General features: G+C 49.4%; 5 protein-coding genes across 5 annotated transcripts; 3 read left to right on the top strand and 2 right to left on the bottom strand.

The window, feature by feature from the left end:
• Positions 1 to 551: 551 nt before the first annotated feature.
• On the top strand, positions 552 to 3504 carry MGYG_00318 (hypothetical protein; the record flags this gene model as incomplete). Its single annotated transcript, XM_003176181.1, has 8 exons — positions 552 to 678; positions 745 to 912; positions 1082 to 1100; positions 1308 to 1377; positions 1655 to 1972; positions 2449 to 2523; positions 2866 to 3082; positions 3155 to 3504. The coding sequence occupies 8 exons, from the start codon at positions 552 to 554 to the stop codon at positions 3502 to 3504; spliced, it is 1344 nt and encodes a 447-aa protein (XP_003176229.1).
• A 1134-nt stretch (positions 3505 to 4638) lies between these two features.
• On the top strand, positions 4639 to 7616 carry MGYG_00317 (pumilio domain-containing protein; the record flags this gene model as incomplete). The annotated part of the gene is made up of 5 exons (XM_003176180.1): positions 4639 to 4680; positions 4734 to 4905; positions 4966 to 6557; positions 6613 to 7168; positions 7234 to 7616. 5 exons carry the CDS (start codon positions 4639 to 4641, stop codon positions 7614 to 7616), a joined length of 2745 nt encoding a protein of 914 aa, XP_003176228.1.
• Positions 7617 to 9599: 1983 nt separating this feature from the next.
• On the bottom strand, positions 9600 to 14399 carry MGYG_00316 (tuberin; the record flags this gene model as incomplete). The annotated part of the gene is made up of 1 exon (XM_003176179.1): positions 9600 to 14399. The coding sequence occupies one exon, from the start codon at positions 14397 to 14399 to the stop codon at positions 9600 to 9602; it is 4800 nt and encodes a 1599-aa protein (XP_003176227.1).
• A 1051-nt stretch (positions 14400 to 15450) lies between these two features.
• MGYG_00315 (importin alpha re-exporter) lies at positions 15451 to 18801 on the top strand (the record flags this gene model as incomplete). Its single annotated transcript, XM_003176178.1, has 8 exons — positions 15451 to 15520; positions 15603 to 15913; positions 15983 to 16153; positions 16217 to 17541; positions 17608 to 17683; positions 17767 to 18047; positions 18117 to 18296; positions 18357 to 18801. The coding sequence occupies 8 exons, from the start codon at positions 15451 to 15453 to the stop codon at positions 18799 to 18801; spliced, it is 2859 nt and encodes a 952-aa protein (XP_003176226.1).
• A 273-nt stretch (positions 18802 to 19074) lies between these two features.
• Positions 19075 to 19813, bottom strand: MGYG_00314 (hypothetical protein; the record flags this gene model as incomplete). The annotated part of the gene is made up of 2 exons (XM_003176177.1): positions 19075 to 19446; positions 19607 to 19813. 2 exons carry the CDS (start codon positions 19811 to 19813, stop codon positions 19075 to 19077), a joined length of 579 nt encoding a protein of 192 aa, XP_003176225.1.
• Positions 19814 to 20165: the final 352 nt, after the last annotated feature.

The following is a 20165-nucleotide window of genomic DNA, read 5'->3' as shown; positions in this document are numbered from 1 at the left end:
TGCTGCCCTGGCTATATCCGGCGGGAGGTACTCCCGTTGTATCAAGTCCTCCCGCCGTTCTACTGATCGACGGTGGCTGACAATCGTCCTTCCTCGTACCTGGCTTGGATCCGAAGAAGAAAAAGGGGAAAAAGCAACAATCTTCCTCGTCTTTTTTTGGTCGGTTCCTGGAGCAAAACTTGGTTTTTTGTCTTCCTCGCAGCCATGAGCTCAACCGCGGATCAGCAGGTCAGAAAGAACAGATACTTCAGCTATGAAGTCATCAGGCTTGATATCAGAAAAGATAATCTTGGTCAAAGGGCGGTACAAGTACCGAAATTTCAAGTCGGGTTTAGTATCAGTGGTGCAGCCTCCGGATCCTCCCTCCGTGTCTGCTTGTCCTCTCATCGTGCCCCAACATCCAGACTGAGCTTCTTTGCTTTTTTACTATTTCCCCAGAGTCCGAATGGCTGTTGTTGTACAGAGTGCCAGACCGCCAAAGCGAGCGCGAGAGAGAGAGAGGGCTGGCTCGCGACTGTGTGCATAAATTGGTGGATATTGGAGTATTCCCCATGCAGGACGATAAATGCACAAACGAAAGAGACGAGCACTGCCCCCAATTGTATATCGGTGTCGTGTGCTACCCCACGCTGAGATGGCTAACGGGTCTCTGCACCACCGGGGGAGCTCGGGACTCAAGTAAGTCGACAAGTAGAGCAAAGAGACCGCTGCCCGTGGTTGGTAGCTTGTACTCCATACAGACAGATCCCGGCGGTTGCTGGTGCTGCCTGACTGCTCGTATCTGCGATGTACAGGAGTTCATGACACGTATATGGCATTTGCATCCCATACAGTCAAGCAAGTCCAGCGACATGACCAGTTACGCAGCCGAGGACGGCGTAACTGTTGGGATGTTTGACAAACCAGCAAGATGTACGGCGGCAGCTCGATGTCGGTACTGGTTGTGTCGCCCGTTTTACAATGAGTACGGGTAACAGTAACAATAGTTAGTTAACTGCTCTCTGTATGGAGTACAAGCGAGTACTTTCACGGACGATCCAAAATGAGCAAGGGGGCACTAAGGGTCAACACATGGATATAGGCAGTGCAGATGCCGATATGTGAGTAATATGAGCAATGAACACCGTCATCCCGTCTCCCTTCCTTTTCCAGCGATAAAAACGGAAAGGAATTCCACACCGGACCGGGCAAAAGGTCGCACAACAAACACACTCACATATAAACGCTGCCTGTCATTCAAAGTCTCTGTACAACTTGCCCGCTGGAGCCTGGGGGGGCCACACAGGTACCCCAACCATCGACCGTAGGTTACCGTCAGCAGACAAGCCAGAACAGTACCGTAATAATGGGAAGCACTATCAGGTTGAAGGGTCAAGGGTGAGTTGGCGTATAAGTAGATGGTTTTGCTTCTTTGTGGATCGTCTAGTTTCCCAGGATGAAGTGGACCCCCTATACCGGCCTTAAAACGATCTGCTGGGTGGGCCGCTGGCCCTATCTTTTTAGTAGACACCCCCTGCGATACTCTTTTTCAGTACCGCTCAAGACTGAGGCGTTTTCTCGGGTTAACCTCTAGGGGGGCCTGGAACGTCTTGCACGGCGAAGTCCTGTATTAAGGACACTCGAGCTTTGGAAGAAGGCCGGCCAAACATGGTAGAATTGCCTCCGCCAGCCGAGCCGGCCGCTTTCATTAGTTATCAGTACTTCCGTGCTTTCGCTTCTGGCTGTCGACCATGAGACGAGTATAGAAGATATTCGCCGATCCGTGGCCCATTGGCCTCCGCGCTGGTCCACCATCGCGATTGGCGCGAAGATACGGGAGAAGGAGAGGTCCCCATCCATTATTTCTCCCTTGAAAAGCAAAGAGAGAGAACCGCTCGCCTGCCTTCCTCCACCTATCCTCCCCGGGTCCCCCCTTCGACGGGGCTGGGCCACGACAGACAAAGATGCTGTACACTGCAGGACGATGTACTCCGTACGATGAAGGCGAATGTTGCACATTAGGCGGGTAATACCCAGGGCAGGCTAAGAATGCTTGCGGCCCCATCGTCCCCCCCGTCTGCGCTCTCGCTGCCTTTTCTTGTCTTGGTTGATGCTCATGCTGCATGTCCTAAAAAGCTTCCCCCTTCCCGTAGCTGCATATTCCGTAGGCCCTGGACTGTGTATCCATCCGCTTCTCTCACTAGAGAGAGACGATGCTGAAAAAGCAAAGAGGGAAAGCCAGGGAAAAAATGATACGTACAGCGGGCCAACTTGGCCTCTTTTTTCTTCCCTCCCTCTCCCACTGTAGCTATGTACCTTGGCCCCTTCATTCTCATCTGGCCGTGACAAGCAGCGAGAGCCGTGGTTATTCGAGAGATATCATACGGATGGCGTTAAGCTCTCTGGCTGCTGGGTGCCGGGTGCTGGATAGATAACTAGTTCAAGAAATAGGCCGGAGGTTGTTGGTAGGTTATTGATTGGCAGCACCCTACCCCCCCGTCAGGGCAACAGAGTGTAGAACAGAAGCCGGACAAATGGCCAAGCGTAAGTTGAGGGCGTAGAGCAGCCTCTGCTCGTTGTCTCTGGCCGTTACCCTCACTGTATCGAGTGTGTTTGGGCGTAGATATATTTAATACCAATATCCTGGCGCAAGACGGTTAGCATCCGGCATCCCTGAGATAGCTTGGGATAATCCTCAACCTTCGTCCTCTTTGCTTCGTCCTGGCCCTCAAGTCATTGTCTTGTACCGGCCTTGTCCCTCGCTGCCCGTTGCCTTTGTACGCCGTAGTTTCACACGCTGTGCGACCTCTTCTTGATACTTCTTTGATTTTTGCTTCTTTTGCTTGCCGTGGGTGGCTTTTTTTCTTTTCTCGTCCATTTCTTCAGACCACCACAAAATCTACCATCACCAACACCAGCACCATCAACCTCCCCCCAAAGGACACGACGAGCAGCGTCCTTGAACAGAGCAACCAGCTGGGCCCGACGACGAGAGGCAGACAGACAGACACACAGACAGACAGAAGGACGCTCGACTTGTTCCGTCTTCATCCTCTTTTTCATCGAGAACTGGACGGAAGCCCTGCGGTGCCATCATGTTGCCGTCTGTGTGACAGCTTCATGCGCTTTTGACCTCTCTTTGTCCTCCATCGCAAACCTCTGCCTTTTTGCTGAGCTGCGTCTCTTCGTTTCCTCCTCCGCCTCGCTGAAACAGAAAGCAAACGCTCGTCCGTTTCGTTTCGCTTCGTTGCTGGCTGGCTGGCCGCTCGCAGTCCTGCAGTACCTCCGCCTCCACCACCATCAATCACCACCAACAACGGCGACGACGACGACAGCAACCGCAGCAAAGAGAAGCAAGACAAGCAGACTCCGCTGAAGGCGTCTGTCCTCTTTCCTTTCTCCTCCTTTTCACCCCTTGATCCGCATTCGATCTTCCCGCCGCCGCTCTGTCTGCGTCTTCTCGAACCAGATCTCCCCCAATCGTTGTGCATACCGAAAACAAAGCTTTGCTTGCCCTGTAAATAGAAGCTCCGGCAGCTCAGAATTCCCTTCTCTCGGGACGGCCCCCACGAGAGAGAGACACACACATATACACTTACATACCTACCGCACGCACGTCAGGCCACCTCGCTCACTGTACGTTGCCTTGCTCGCCGCCGTTTTGTTTGACCGTTGGAGCCAGAGACATACAGACAGGACTCATATAGACGGACGGCCGGAGGGGGACCGCTGTATGAACTGTCAAGGCTGGTCGCACTTCAACCCAGAGCGTATAATGTGAACAACAGAGGTCAGTTGGGTCTTTTCTGCTCCCTCTTCTGCCCCATTCCTCTGCTCCTATCAAATTTCCCAGGCGGCTGCTTGCCGCGATTGTGCTGTCAAAACGCATCCCGACCTTGCCCCATTCAATTGCCTGCATTCGGATGCCTTGCACTTAATCACCCTTCACTAAGACCTCTCCTGCGTCTTCCCGTCTCCGTCACCCGCAAATCATTTTTATTTCTTCACCCTCGCTGTCTTGTTCTGTCCGGAGAGACCTGGGTTGTTCCGGCCAAAGGTCTCATTCCACGGTTCAAGGCCGTGTCACTCTACCTTCGCCATATATCTACTTCTCCTGGCCTCGATCTACTCTACTTTATTTCCCTATTTCTTCTTCTTCTTCTTCTTCTTCTTCTTCTTCTTCTTCTTCACACAGTTCCATTCCACTGTCTCTTTTCCCCCTCTCCGGTACGGCTGTCTTCTGTACATGATCTGGTTTGCTTCGGCAGCAGCTTAAAATACTCCCTCAGAGCTCCCAAATATACACACATTCACACTACTTCCGCAGTCACTGGAACCTGCCGCAATATTCACTGCTACAGCTCGCTAACTGCTCGAACACAGCTTACAGTGACTTCTTATTAATACTAATTCCATTCACCTGCAAGGCCTCTTCCTGTCCATGCCCATAATCCCTCGCAAATAAATTCTCTCTCCCTGGAACATATTCCTCTTCTTCCTTTCTCCACCTTTGTCTATTCCCCAGCACATTCAGATCTTCTCGCTACTGCAGATAATCCTTTGGAAGCCCCTTCTACCTTTTCACTGCACAGTTCCCTATTTTAATTCCCGCATAAAAATCACGCTGTTATAACTACTATTCTGTCGCTTTGAACAAACATGGCCGCGATAGGAATGCCTAATGCAGCATCACAGCAGACGGTATGTTATTGAAACCAAAGGCCAAATCTACACAGCATCTAACTATCTAATAGGCCAGAACAAATGGTCGCAACTCTACCTCTTCGGTCAGTTATGCCGGTGAAAGGGCCACTCTAGCCCAGTCATCTGCTGCATTTGGAAGCGGAGGCTGGAATAGCAACATTTGGTCGCGCACCCCTATGACTGGGATTTCTAGCACTATGGTCGAAAGTACACATCCAAAAGGTATTTCGGCCCCTGTCTAATTTATCTGTTTCCAAGGCTACCATGACTAACTTCCAGCAGTGGCTACTACTGTCAACGGAGACACTGTGACTGGGTCCCGCTCTCTTTTGCCTTCGTCGGAGGCTGAGGGCTGGGCTGGCCAACCTCTTCCTTGGAACTTTTCCCCAACCTCAAGCTCCCATGCGTCTTCGGTAAACGCAGGTGCCAGCACTCCGCCAGGAAACTCTGCAGTCGTCAACGCTATTACCCGAAGCGAAGCTCTCTCTTATTTAGCAGCAGCTCAACCCTCTGGTTCAAACATGCCAAATAGCAACCGGGTTTCAAACTGGAGCCACTATCACAAATCGAGTGATTCTCCATCATCTATCACTGCATTTGACAATGGAGTTGGTAGAAACAGTCAGCATACGGCTGCTCTCAATGGGATTACCAACGGAAGCACTGCACACAATGGATTATCTGCACAGGAGCCGCAGGTGAATCCATTCGACCATAGCAATACCCTTCCATTTAGAGAGGGCCCTAGGTCAAGCGATCAAGCATCCTACTTCCCCCCATCCTCATCCATGAATCTGGCTTCCATGACTCCCTCCTCGAGCCATTTCGGAGCCGGTACCCCACGCCACTCAATATCAACCGGCCATGGTAGGGCTAGTTTAGCTGAAGATGAACTCGCTGCCGCCCTGTCCAAGATAGACGTCAAGGTCGCTGGTGCGCTGGCTGAGCACCGACAGCAAGCTCTGCCTCCCAGACCATCGTTTCAACAACGTGCATCATACGACGCTGTTCTATCCCGCGCCAATTATACGATAGAGCCGGAGGAGACCCGTACCCAGTATGCAACATACTCACGAACCATCTCATCTCCTTCCGTCAATTTACCTTCCCTCATCAGAAGACAAGAACGCGGCCACCCGTCTCTTGAGCACCAGCGCAGTTCCATCCCCGGTTATTATTCTAGTGTCGACGGCCAGCTTCAGGACTCCATGAGCCAGGGAATGTACTCCCCAAGATACCGTTACTCTGGCAGTGAGCGTAGTCCAGAGGAACAAGCTGAACTACTAGCTCAGGGATTGCGAGCAACCTTGCAGCAGCAGCAGGAGCAGGCCTACCCTTCGGTCGCCATGAGTCAGCTCCCGGGGGGTATCCACCTGCCTCCAGGCTACAGATACGCAACATTCCAGCCTCCTCAGCCCAGCACCATCCATCCAATACAGTTACCCCTTTACTCAATGGGTCCATTTAGCCCCGTTTCCCCGTCCATGGTTCATAGGCCTTCCACTTCAGACCAGGACTCCAACCAGGTAACTCGCAGCCCAGTTCTACAGGAGTTCAGGGCAAATAACAAGGGAAATAAGCGATATGAATTGAAAGATATCTATGGTCACATCGTCGAATTCTGTGGTGATCAGCACGGCTCCCGCTTCATTCAGCTTAAGCTTGAAACTGCCAACAGTGACGAGAAGGAGCGGGTATTCCAGGAAATCAGGCCTAATGCCGTACAGCTTATGATGGACTTATTTGGCAATTACGTTATCCAGAAACTGTTCGAACACGGTAATCAAGCACAGAAGCGTCTTCTTGCCCAGCAGATGCAAGGCAACATTTGCTCGCTCTCTGTACAGACGTATGGATGCCGCACTGTTCAAAAGGTATGCCCCGACTTCTTTTGCGATTCTGAACTTACGATGCTAACCAAGTTTTTAGGCACTTGAACATGTCCTCGTTGAGCAGCAAGCCACCATGGTCAAGGAGCTCGAAGACAGCGTGATGAAGTGCGTCACCAACCAGAACGGAAACCATGTTATTCAGAAGGCGATTGAACGTGTTCCAAACCAACACATTCGATTTATCATCGATGAATTCCGAGGCCAAATTCCACGTTACGCTACTCATACATACGGGTGTCGGGTAATCCAACGCATGCTAGAGCACTGTCCTCTGGCCGATCGTTTATCCATTCTTGCTGAAATCCATGCTTGCACCCCAAGCCTCATTTCCGACCAATACGGCAACTATGTCATTCAGCACATAATTGAATTCGGTGAAGAGGTTGATAAGAACAAGATTATCTCCATTGTTCTCGGCCAGGCAGTTCACTTCTCTAAGCATAAGTTTGCCAGCAACGTGGTAGAGAAGAGCATCACTTTCGGCACTATGGAGCAACGCTTGGCCATTACCCGGATTCTGTCCGCTGTCAACGAAAAGGGAGAGGGCCCCTTGCTTGGCTTGATGCGCGACCAATATGGCAACTACGTTATCCGTAAGTTTCCTTTTTATGAAGCCTCCTGCAATATCAGTATCAAGATGCTAACAGTCATTATACAGAAAAATCCCTTAGCGTCCTGGAGGGAGAAGACTACAAGATGCTTGTCAGCAGAATTATGCCATTGATGCCCCTGCTGAAAAAATGCAGCTACGGCAAACAGATTGCTGGCATTGAAGGTCACCTCCATAAATACGGACATCAAACTTCTTCATCTCCATCCTCGCCTGTTGACACCAACAAGTCACTCGGCCTGGATGTTGAAAACAATGCGAATAGCCTCACCTATACCCGTGATAACAGCCCTGTTTACGACCTCTCTCCTGTCACTGCCGACAGAAGCTCCATCCCAAGTGCAAACACCAGCGTATTGGAAGAATGCCCCCCAATTGATATGACGAAAGAGGACGGCGGTGCCATCCTCAAGCCAGCAGCAGTCATATAATACCCTCGATCCAACGGAAATTTCAATGGGCCCATTATGCAACCCAAATCGATCTGGCGCGATCTAGCGAGGCATTATGAAATTTGTACACTTAATCTAATCGACCACCTTTCAAATAATGGAAACGAAAACGGATATATACTTTTTTAGCATGGGGTTTAGGGATGGGAGGAACATCTCTCGTCGCTCTCGGTCGCTCTCTCTCTCTCGGTCACCTTTTCGTCCATCGCATCGCATCGCATTGCAGCAACTTCAAGCAAACAATTTGCCTGTCTAGGCCTTTCCACCGATTAGCGCTACATTTTCCATTTCTATTTCTTCACTTTATTTTTCCACAGGTATAGTATAAATGGCGGTTTCTTCTCTGGTTTCTTCTTCACAATCCATAGTTATCTTCATACGTACCTACTTACTTTCCCTCTCGCACACTCTTTTTTTACCCGTTCAAACTGAAGATACATTGCGTTCTCCTACTTCCATTTTATTCACCTGCCTTTTTGCACGCCTCATATCTCGCATTTTACTCTTTTTTTTCGGTTACGGTGACATTTTCATCATCGACATCACTACTATCATGGATCTTCAGGGAGTTTTTTCTTTACCAACTAGTTTTAGGGAATGGTTTCCTCTCCGACGGTGCGAGATAACATACGGTGGAAAGGAACACAGGCTGGCGTCCAAGGCATTGATGTTATTCTTCTTGTTCTCATCCGCAGTTGATTCTAGTTTATCTCGCGTTTGCTATGCTTCATATTTCATGGGTCCCTCGGTTTTCATCATACATCAATTGCCTCGATCGAATAAAAACTACAAATGATCTCTCTCTATGTCCTTTCTCTATTTATCTTTTTCACGGGCACTATGAAATCAGATTCTTTCTCAATTCTCTGCTTTCTTTCAAGGAGATCACGAATTCGAAAAGAAAAGCGGTTTATATCTTTGTTATGGACAACGCAGGCAACAGGCACAGTTTCATGTTGATATGCCATCCTTCGAGCTCTCGTTTCTTCTCAAGCAAGCCTGCTCCGTATATTATAACTATTATATAAATAAATAAATCTCTTAAATTCATAAATCGTCGCTGCTCTTCTAGCCTGCAGTTTTCTTCCCACCCTGGCCCTTACTATTGCTTCCTACTCCAATGGTCGGGTCGTTTTATCGTCTTTCTTCTGCACGCCTGGTGAAAGAAAAATCAACCAGCCTTCCAACGATAGAAGCATTATGTTGAACATTCGAACCGCAGTCAGTATTCTAAACCAATCAACGAAGCCCTCAGCCGAGTAGTTGCATCATTTTATCGTTTCTTTTTCTCCTGCTATTGATTTTATCTTCGTGTTTTTCTGGCTTTTGGCGAACGTTTGAAGGAGGTCACGTCCTATGGTGGATTCGCGCACTCTGTTGGCCCAGGGCATTTTGATAGACGGACGAAGGTTCAAATAGTCTCGTTTCCTTCCGCCTGTCAGCGGCCAGTGACAGTGATCGACGGGGTGTTTTGACCTGCGCGGCGCGGATGGAAGTACGAGGAAGATACAGACGAAATACGGGTATCGAAAATAAAAGGGACGTCATCGGCTACCGGATTGCAAATACAACTACGCTGAAGGTCAAGATACTAAAAAGCAGCGATTTATTATAATAGTTTATAAGTTTCAACGCTTAATGAAAAGGGGGACTGTAGTGTGCGTGTGCGTGTGCCTTTTTTTATTATTCTTTTTTTCCCTTTGTTTTTTGGGTGTTAACCTGAGAAAAAGGGTCAACACGTATCAAGAATGGGAAGAAATCAAATCACAAAAACTTTTAATCCGTTATCTTAGCAAGGGGGGTATACCTTAGAATAGAGCTCGTCGTAACATGGGTTAATGGGGGAGGGTGAAAGGGGATAAGATATTAATGCAGGAGGGAGAAGAATCGTGGGGCGAAAGAAGAGGAAGAGTGTAAGGCATGATACATCGTGATGGAAAGAGGGGGGTTGGGGGAGAGATTTCAGCGAGTCCAGCGTGAGAAATCCAGGCATGGGAAGGCATTGGCTTCCATTGTAAGATTGCGTTCAGTGCCCAGGCCGCTACGTAGGCTTCCGTCATCGGCATAGTGTTTGGTATTGCGTCGTGAGGGCGGGAATGAGCCATCGCCGTGTGAACTACCGCCGGTGAGGTTGCTGGAGGAGGCGTCCGGGCTAGTAACTTCGGGAGAAAAGCAGGCGTATGCACGATCCCGAAGACGACGGATTTCTCTCAGGCGGTTCTGCCAGGATGAAATGTATTCGCCGCCATGGCTGCAGACAAGAGAGAAGACGGAAGCGTTCAAGCCGATGATCCTCACGAAGGCAGCAAGGTTCTTGCCGCATATGACTTTCGGGATGGCCGCGGCTGATAATTCAGGGATACCAGGCTTGCTCAGCACTTTAACAGTGTAGAGTCTGTGGTTGAAGTCGTCAACGGAGAATTTCCCTGGCATGTCTTCTGTGCCGACTCGGGAGGCTGGCGTGATGACAATATCAACAAAGTTGAATTGCGTTGAGATTGTATTAAAGTCAAACTCAGAGCCAGATCGGTTGAAGATAATGTTCACAAAGTCATTGCCAATGTGCTGCTTTTTGTTTACGCATTGCGGATCTGCTTCCAGGTTCGTCGGCATCATGGTAGCGATATGGTATATAATTTCCGAGACTCGGTCACGCCAGGCGTAGATGTATTTGCCGTCTCGCTCATGATAGAGACCCTGAGGGTTGAACTTAGGATTCTCAATGGAGACTTTAGTTCCAAGACTGGCAATGAAGAATTCATAATCCGGGCTGCCATGGTCGTTGGCAAATATTTCCGTCTCGTCGGTCTGGCCCTCGCCGATGTATAAGACTCCGATCTTGTGGCCGTCGACAATACTGTTCCTATCAAAAGCGCTAATTGCTCGTCGAGTGAAATCATCATCAGGCAGAGGAAGTGGCTGTAATGGGATGGAAGTTGGGAATGCGGAGGCAGTCATCTGCAGGAGAGCATGACTGGGCAGTACCGAAGTTCGTGTCGAAGGGTCGTCACTGAGCGAGTATGAGCCGGGGTTAGTTGGGATTTGATGAGGCAGGACTGGTGCGGTTCGCTGCTGGAAGATCGAGTACGTCGTCCCGGATGCTTGTCTTTTGGTGACCTGGTTTAAGCCAGAGGCACATGCGGTTTCGATGGTGATGATACTTGTACCAACAATCCAAGTCTTCTTCACGACTGGGCCATCGGACGGCGAAGGCGGGAAGTGGTCGAACGGAATGGTATCTCCCAAGTCCGAATACGCAACTCGCTGCATCATGTCAATGAACACCTGGCTCTGCTCTTCAATGACTTCTTTACCTTGCTCATCATTGAACAGCAACCGTTTCGTTATCCAGCCGACATGATTAGGCCGATCCTGCAACTTAAGGGATAGGAACCAAAAGACCATGACGTGATATGTCAGATGGTAGACATATCTGGCAACATTTTCTCCACCGTGGATATCAACTGCTTCTGCCGAGGGGTTTGAGACAGGGTCCTTTGAGCCGTTGCTAATACGCGTCGGCATGGAAACAGACCGGCTGCTGACAGCTTCATTATTCTTGTATCGTTGTTCTCTGGAGGTCTGAAGGTAGCGGATGCAGATTCCAAACACGGTCCGGATCTCCTCATCGCGCAGGTTGACGTACACTTCAGGCAAACGGGCCAATAGAGCTAGGAACTCAAGGATGTGAACGGCAATGTGGGATCGAGTGATAACCTTGGACATCTTATCGAGGATAGCGTTTAAGGACTTTGTGACAGACAGGGGAATTTCATGACAGCAAACGCTCAGCGCATGGATACATCCACGAGACGTACCCTCCCATGATCCGATTCCATACATAAACGAGCGAACAATCTCATCCTGCTCGCCCTTTGCAAAGTGTGCATGGAAGCTGACAAGCATTGTCAGGGCGTCCAGTAGACAGATAGCAATATCCTTCTTCTTCACACCTGTCCATCCAAGGGGTTCAGGGAAGCTCTCGTTCTTGATTTGCTCACACAGAACACTTCTAAGTAGCTTGATCTGGGGGATTGCTGCACGGAAGAAGTCTCGGTTGGCAAGCTGTGCACTGACATGGGCAGAAACGTAGCTGTAGATATCCCAGTCTTTCTCGCGCTGGAGAAGAGCAATGATGGCCTCGGCCCACAGGTTGACCTTCAGTACGACTTTGGTGTCGCGTTTTTGCTCGTCACCACTTTGCTCTTCACTGCTTTGCTCTTCATGTTTTTGCTCTCCTTCCTTGCATGGTGCTGCTTTAAATGCATAGACATTACTTCCGAGATTGAGGACGGTCATGTCAGGTAGCTTGCTATGGTCGTCAAACGCCCAGATTGGAGCAACCCACCGCGAAGGGCGTCGGGAAATAACACGCTGACTGTGGCCTCCAAGCGGGGTTACAGACTGGTCTTTCAGAGACGATCTGCTATTGGGGGTGGAAGATGTGTCGTTATCTCTTGAGCGTTCGACAGACGACTCTTCACTGGCGTTTGACTTGGCAGCTGATTCGACAGTGCGCAGCATGCTGGCAGTCAAGTGGCCATTGTCAATGGAAGACGCAATGTGTACGACACCAGAGGTATCGCATCGAAGTCGGAAGAGTAGTCGAAGTGCAGAGAGACGGGAGTCAGAAGGCCGGCTTGTTGACGATGCAATGTCTATCAGCTTCTGGTATACTTTCACAACAACTTGAGATTTGGTCTCTAGTCCCTTTAGAAAGATCCGGATGAGTCCCCATGTTGTTGCGTCGCTGAGGGACGGTGCAAGTGTATCGGAGGCCAAAACATAGTGCGGGACCGGTTTGGTGCCGGATGGGGACATGTCGTCCGTATTCTCATCCGCACTCATGGGCTGACTTAGGGTGTCAACAATGAGATTGAGCGTATCTTCGTCCGAGCTGGCTGTCCCATCAACAAGGAAAGCCACCAGCTCCTGAAGAAACAGGTATGAATCTTCGTCGGCAAAGCCATTGGTAAGAACACGGACCAGGCCCTCCTTTAGGTATAATTCCGGTGCGTTTTCACTAAAGTATGCGTCTCTAAAGGTTGCCAAAGCGAGAATGCGAGTTTCCGGGGCCTTTTCACGGTCCAAAATGTAGTCTTGCACCAATTTCCAGGAGTAAGTGATCCAACCATCGGAAGCGGAAGGGTGACACAGTCTTTCGGTTCCCAACAGGCGGATAGCTAGTTCTGATTGGGAATGGGTAAGATGTTTATGGATATCAGCCAATAAACGCCATGCTTCAAGCTTTTGAGCCTTGTCCAAACTTGGCCATAGGGCTTCTAGAGCAGCTGAAATACGGGCAAGGTTGGCGATGATGTTAGAGCGTACGTCATCGGCCAAGGAGGCCTTTGATGGAGGAGTTGATGCGGCCGAGAGGGGGACGGGAGATATGTTTGAAGTGGGAGAGGTAGGGGCAGTGATGTCGATAGCTCTATCTGAGCAAGCCAGCATGACGTTGACAAACTCTGTCCAGTCGTGCTTGAGGGAGACCTGTGAGAATTCACCCTGTAACGCGTTAAGGCAGACTTCTAGGATGTCTGTGTCGATACGACCGTCCTTTCGAAGTGAAGCTTGATGGAGTGACGCGATGAGGCGTTCAAAGGAGATGGTGGGCATCCCATCTTGGCCGTACGCAACCAGTAAATCTCGGAAAATGTCAACGGCGCCGCGGGTGACGTTCAGGTTTCTGTCTGGGCGTTCGGTGGTCTCCATGAGAAAGGTGTGAAGAGTCTGTATCATATCTGACTGTTTGCCAGACTTGGCAAGACTTCGGACGGCTCTTGACGTTGGACCTGCTAACGACTTGACTGAAGCATGGATACTGCACAGGACTTCGAGCAGAGGAATGAAGCTTTCATCAGGGACGCCCGAAGTGGTGATGATGGCATCGAAGACCCCCAGGGAGTTTTTGATGTCCACAGCGGCACTTGTCTTCTTGCAGACAGTGAATATGTGGTTGAGAACGAGCTCGATGACCTCTGGGCTCGGAGAATGGCGTTGTAGGGTAACGACATCGACGATATGCTGAAACAGCTCGCCCAGGATGGCCTCATCGAAAGTGGCACCACTGGGTCTCTGTCCTCTGGACCGCTTAATCTTCGACCGCATAGCGGCCGTTTGTTCGTAAAGGGGTACGATCCATGCGGCGATAACTCGTAGAACGGGCTCTTCGGTGAAATCAAACTTCCTTCCGTAGTCTGACAGGGAGATAAGGGCCTTTACGCGGCGAGCAATGACGTCTGGATGCGAGGGCTGCGAGATGGAGAGGAAGAGGGACTTGCGGCCGGCCAGAGACAGGTCCTGGCGGGCAGAGACGTTTTCCAGCAAGATGCCGCCTGACGCTCGTGCTTCCGGCGAGCTTGGATGGTCGAGGAGATGGGCTGCCTGCTCCCAAACGGCGACAACCTGGTCACCACTGAACCCGTGCAAGTAGCGCACCACCTTCTCGGCCTCGTCGGCGGCACTCTGCAGGGGCTGGTCTGCCGCCAGGTTATGGAGGATCGTGTCGAGGCTCGGGGTGGTGGACGCCTCAGACGCACCGGCGGCCACGCTGCCTCGGTGCAGGGCCTCGAAGCCAAAGGTCACTCTGCTGCCGCGTCTGCCTTCCATCTCGGGGGACAACGCGCCTCCAGCGTTCTGCGCATGCAAGACCGGCGACTGCGACTTGGGACGGCCTACTGCGAGGGTCTTGAAGACGTCGGCGAAGGAGGAGGTAGACGGTTTGTTTTGTGGCGCTTGGGGGACATCGTCGGAAGACATCCGCCCTTGACGGGCGAATGAGTCAAGGTCCTGATGGCCAGGACAGTGACAGAGCAGCTGGTTCACTTGGTGCGCTTAGTCGTAGGCGCAGGCTTAGTCGTTGCTCTTTCTCTGCTGCTGCGTCCGCTTGTTGGTATTGAGATGCTGTGAATCTGGGTGGTGTTTGGCTGGAGAGCAAAAAAGGCCAGGTCTCCCTCTATATCCGCGCCAGCATCGTATGTCCGCACATCAGGCTGTTTCACTACCTGTATACCTGTGCATATATATATATGTATATATCAACCAGAGCAGGCTCTGTCTTCCCGCGCTGTGACCCGGTCAGCAGCTGATTATTAACATGATCATGCCTTTGCCTTTGCTGTCCTATCAAAAATAACAAACAACGGCCGCCGTCTTGAACTTTTTTGAGCTACCAAAAGTCACGCCAAGCGCGCTACTTTGATAGCAAAAGACAAAGATAGGAAAACCCAAACGGGCAAGAAGGGGGATTGCGGGGTCTCACTTTACCTTAAGACTAGAGTAAAGCAGTAGAAGTAGAACAGACAGGGCTTTGTATATAGAAAACTACCAGGTCGCCATCAAAGCAGAGAAAGACAGGAAGAAGACAAAAGCGAAAGAAAAGATTTATATAAAAAGATAAAAATATCAAAAGACAGAAAAGAAAAAGAAAAAAAGAGACAAAAAGTTGAAACTTCGACCTTTTTTTTTTTTTCGTGGCAAATCCGGGGGAACTCGGACTTTTATTTCTCCGACGCGGCTGAGTAAGAGATGACTAACAGGATAACATAAGCATGACATAAGCAAGTCCCCTCCTCTTGTTTTTTTTTTTGTTTTTTGTTTTGGTCGAAGAAAGACGAACTGAGGAAGAAGAAGAAGAAGAAGCAGAAGAAGAAGAAGCTGCACTCTTTATCTCAGTCTACGGCTCGACACAGCAAGGAGCGTCTGGCTGTCCTGATAGATACCGGAAAGTCACTCGCGTTCATCTAGCTCGGACGAGAGTGCTCAGTCGTCTGTCTGTTGTTTTTATAGATCAGGATCTCTATCCCCCGCCATGGCTGGCAACCTAGCTCCAATTGCGCAGCTTCTGGAGGCCAGTTTGGATCCTCGACAGCACAAACAGGGTGGGTTATTTCCTCTGCTCATTCCCCAGTGCTATATACGGCGATGAGGTGTAGAAGCTAACCCGGTGGTTGCGATCTCTAGCCGAGGCCGCGTTGAAGCAAGAGGAAGCTAAGCCTGGATTTTCCCTCCAACTCCTGCACATCACAGCGTCCGAGTCGTTTGCATACAACACGCGTCTTGCCAGTGCACTTTGCTTCAAGAACTTTATAAAGAGGAATTGGACAGATGAGGAGGGCCAGTACAAGCTGCCGGAGAGCGATGTCGTCACTATCAAGCAGGAGCTGATAAGCTTGATGATATCCGTGCCTTCGGGCATACAGTCGCAGCTCGGAGAGGCAGTCAGTGTCATTGCAGACAGCGACTTTTGGGAGAGATGGGACACACTGGTCGATGTTTGTCTTTCTTTTCTTTTCTTCTTTTGGAAGCGTTCATAACTAACCCTACCTACCTTTTTCGCCTAGGACCTTGTGTCTCGACTATCGCCTGATAACATCAAGACCAACGTCGGTGTCTTGCAGGTAGCCCACTCCATCTTCAAGAGATGGCGACCGCTCTTCCGCTCCGATGACCTCTATAGAGAGATCAACCATGTCCTGGAGAAGTTCGGACATCCATACCTCGCTCTGTTCGAGGTAAGTAAGCATGCATGAGTTTTTGATCGGACTAACTACCGCCATTGTACTAACATACTCCAGTCCCTTGACGCATACCTCGAGAAGAACAAGGAAAACAAGGAGAACCTCACTCTCGGCTTCACCCAGCTCAACCTCATGGTGAAGCTGTTCTACGACCTGTCGTCCCACGACCTGCCTCCCATGTTCGAAGAGAATCTAGGAGCAATTGCGACGCTGTTCCTCAAATACTTGATGTACGACAACAAACTATTACATACGGACGACGACTCAGAGTCTGGCGTGCTGGAATTCGTCAAAGCTGGAACATTCGAAGGCCTCACCCTCTATGTCCAAAAGTACCTTGACGTATTCGGACCGCTGGTTGAACAGTTCATTGGCAGCTCATGGAACCTCCTTACCACCATTGGCCAGGAGACAAAGTATGACATTCTGGTCAGTAAGGCTTTGCAGTTCTTGACTTCCATTGCAAAGATTCCGGAGCACGCAGCAGCATTCCAGAACGAAGGAACCCTCGGCCAGGTCACCGAGAAAGTCATCTTGCCCAACATCACCCTCCGAGAGTCTGATGTAGAAATGTTTGAGGATGAACCCATTGAATTCATCCGCAGAGATCTCGAGGGCTCAGACAGTGATACAAGACGACGGGCTGCCACGGATTTCCTCAGGCAGCTTCTTCAAAACTTCGAGGATTTAGTCACTACCGTGGTGCTAAGATATGTCGAGCACTACCTAGCCGACTATGCCAAGTCCCCTGCTGACAACTGGAAGTCTAAGGATACCGCGGTCTACCTCTATTCCGCCATTGCGGCCAAAGGTGTCGCTACTGCAAGCCACGGTGTCACTACTATCAACTCCCATGTCAATATCACCGATTTCTTCCAGAAGAATATCGCTTCCGATCTCGTTGCGGAGACTGGTGTTCAGCCAATCTTGAAAGTGGATGCCATCAAGTACCTCTACTCATTTAGAAGCATCATCACCAAGGAACAGTGGCGCGAGATCATGCCTCTGTTAGTGAAGCACCTTGCCTCTTCAGACTACGTGGTGTACACCTATGCCGCAATTGCCGTAGAGAGAGTCTTCGTCCTGACTGACGCTTCTGGCGCTCAAATCGTGCCAGCAAGTGATATCACTCCCTTGGCTGGGCAGCTTCTCGAGCATCTCTTCCAACTGGTTCAGAAAGAGTCATCTGCACCTAAAGTCCAGGAGAACGAGTTCATCATGAAATGTATCATGCGAGTTCTTGTGGTAATCAAGGATGGTGCTGTTCCTCAGACACAGTCCATTCTCAACCATCTCATCAGGATCACTGAGATCATCAGTTCTAACCCCAGCAACCCCCATTTCTACTACTACCATTTCGAGGCTCTAGGCGCGCTCATCAGGTATGGAGATAGATATACTGCACCGTCATTTGTTTGCGCGCGAAAATTGCTCACCTCTTTTAATAGATTTACCGGACCTTCCCACCCAGATAAGCTTGGCCAGGCCTTGTATACCCCGTTCTTTACCCTCTTGAGGAACGATGTGTCAGGCAAGTTACCCCCTAACGTCCACCCTTGTGCTTCTTATACTAACCTCCTGTAGAGTTTATGCCATATGTATTCCAGCTGTTAGCTGCCTTGCTTGAAGTCGATCCCAACGGACCGTTCCCAGACTACTTCAAGGACATGATTGCCCCCATTCTTGCGCCCGTTATGTGGGAGCAAAGGGGAAATGTCCCTGCCCTAGTTCGACTGTTGCAAGCTATCGTGCGACGCGGAGGGGACATATTGAGCAAAAACAACCAAATTGAGCCGATATTAGGAATCTTCCAAAAACTAGTGTCTTCCAAGGTCAACGAAAGCTATGGCTTCGACCTTTTGGAAACTGTAATTTCAACTTTCCCTTCGTAAGTTCTACCCTTATACGACCCGCTCGACATGAAGTGTTTCACCATCTGACCAAGATATTGTTCCAGGGCTATGCTACAAAGCTATTTCCCTACCATCCTCCAGATCATCCTTACCCGACTTCAGAACTCGAAGACCGAAAATTTCTCACTCCGGTTTGTTCGATTCTATCACTTCCTCTCTGCCCACCTAGAGAACGGGTACGGAGCAGACTTCTTCATCCAGTGCACCGAAAATATTCAAAGCGGGTATGTTCTTTCTTCGTTTCCGGTTTTTATTGACTACAACACTTTCTAATATGCTTCTAGCGTCTTCACCCCCATTTATCTCAGCATAATCCTTCCGGAATCGAGAAAACTTGCTCGCCCGCTTGACAGGAAAATTGCAATCATCTCGTTTGCCAAAACTCTTGCACACTCTGAAGCTTTCGCCACTCGGTACAAGAAAGGATGGGGCTTTACCTGTGAAGCCCTACTATACCTGCTCGATCAACCGATTCTCCCAACTACCGGTGATGACATTGTAACCGAGCATGATGTTGAGGACATGGCATTCGGAGTTGGATTCACCCAACTAACAACCATTAAGATGCCACCTAGAGACCCTTGGCCAGAGACCGGCCCGCAAGTTGGGCAGTGGGCTGCTTCTTATTTGAAGGAGCAGAACAGCAAGAATAATGGAAGGATTCAGACCTTTGCTCAGGAGCGGCTAGACCCTCAAATCTTACCGGGCTTGGCCAAGCTGCTTGCATAGATTAGGGATCGTTCATGAATCACATTATAGACGGCGAATTTGTTCCCTAAATTACCAGAGCTTGACTTCAAAAATACAGATGAATGATTTATTCGCTTGATGTTCACAGATAATGACGCCGATGATGATGACGATGTAGGAGGATCCAGGTAGTTCAAATTTTAAAATACATGTCCAGATCAAGCCCAAGCCAGTAATTGTACATCCAACCCCCGATACAAATAAAACAGATACAAATAAAACAGCCAATTCAGAACTCGCTATAAGCGCAAATCACTTCTCCCCTTCCCCCATCTTTCCATTACCCTTACCCACTTGCTCGACTTCCTCCACATCATCTGCTTCATCCTCGCAAACCTCTCCCTCCTCTGCCTCCAACCCAGCTTCTGCCCTTTTCTTCCTCTTCTCTTCTTCCAAAGCCCGATACTTTCTCTTACTCTTCTTCATTTTACTCGCCTTCCTCTTTTTCTTCACATTATTCACTATCGCCGCTCGGCTCTGCTCCCCCTTTTCAAGCAGTTCTATCTTCTCAGCTAGAATCCGCTTGGCAATTTTCCGATTCTGCGACTGGGAGCGTGTCGCTTGGCATTTCACCACTGTGTTTGTCGGAATATGAATGAGTTGTACGGCCGAGCTGGTTTTATTCTGGGACATGGTAAGCATGTGTCGTCATATGTTTGGTAGATAATGCATTTGGTTTTGATCAGGGTATCTTTGTCGATTGGATTTTGCACATGGCTATTCCAATCAGCGAATTCAAGGATGTATAGAGCCTGGTAACCAAGGGGGAAAACGCTTAACTGACAATCTTTTGACCTCCGGGCCCTGATCCTTTAAGATATGTTCCAGTTATTTCCGAGTCATCTATTGTAGGGCGCGGAGGCATCTGCTTCGCTGCCGATAGGGGTGAGGCCCCGAAGAAACGCACAGCGCCAGCGTATTTATTCAATTGCCATTGAGCTGTCTGTTTTGGTATATGCCGTGATATAGCTTGTGGGTATATTTTGAACATGGTGTAGAGTAGTTGCCGTAGTGTTAAATAAGTGTTATTCAATTGTTCCATTTTATGAAGTCCCAGCTGATAGTCTACTTATGCTCCTTTCTATTGGCCAGAATATTCAACTTTTGGCTTGACATATACATCATTTCCATTGGCTAACCAAGCAGTTATTATTCTTAATATAAACCAATCAGAGATTTATTTTAATCAAGTTCGTAGTCCTTAATTAAACATTTCATTACCTAAGCTAGCTCCGCTAAAATAACTGCTTACTTCATCTTCAAGATAAAGCCCTGCTGACTCAGAAAGGAGATTGCTGCAACTTTTTTATCTCCAAAAGTTCTCGCAAACACAACAACAACAA

Source organism: Nannizzia gypsea, genomic scaffold, assembly GCF_000150975.2.
Source record: "Nannizzia gypsea CBS 118893 supercont1.1 genomic scaffold, whole genome shotgun sequence".
Classification (NCBI taxonomy): Eukaryota; Fungi; Ascomycota; class Eurotiomycetes; order Onygenales; family Arthrodermataceae; genus Nannizzia; species Nannizzia gypsea.
Note: the sequence above shows the minus strand (reverse complement) of the source record. Positions and strands in the feature narration are given on the sequence as shown.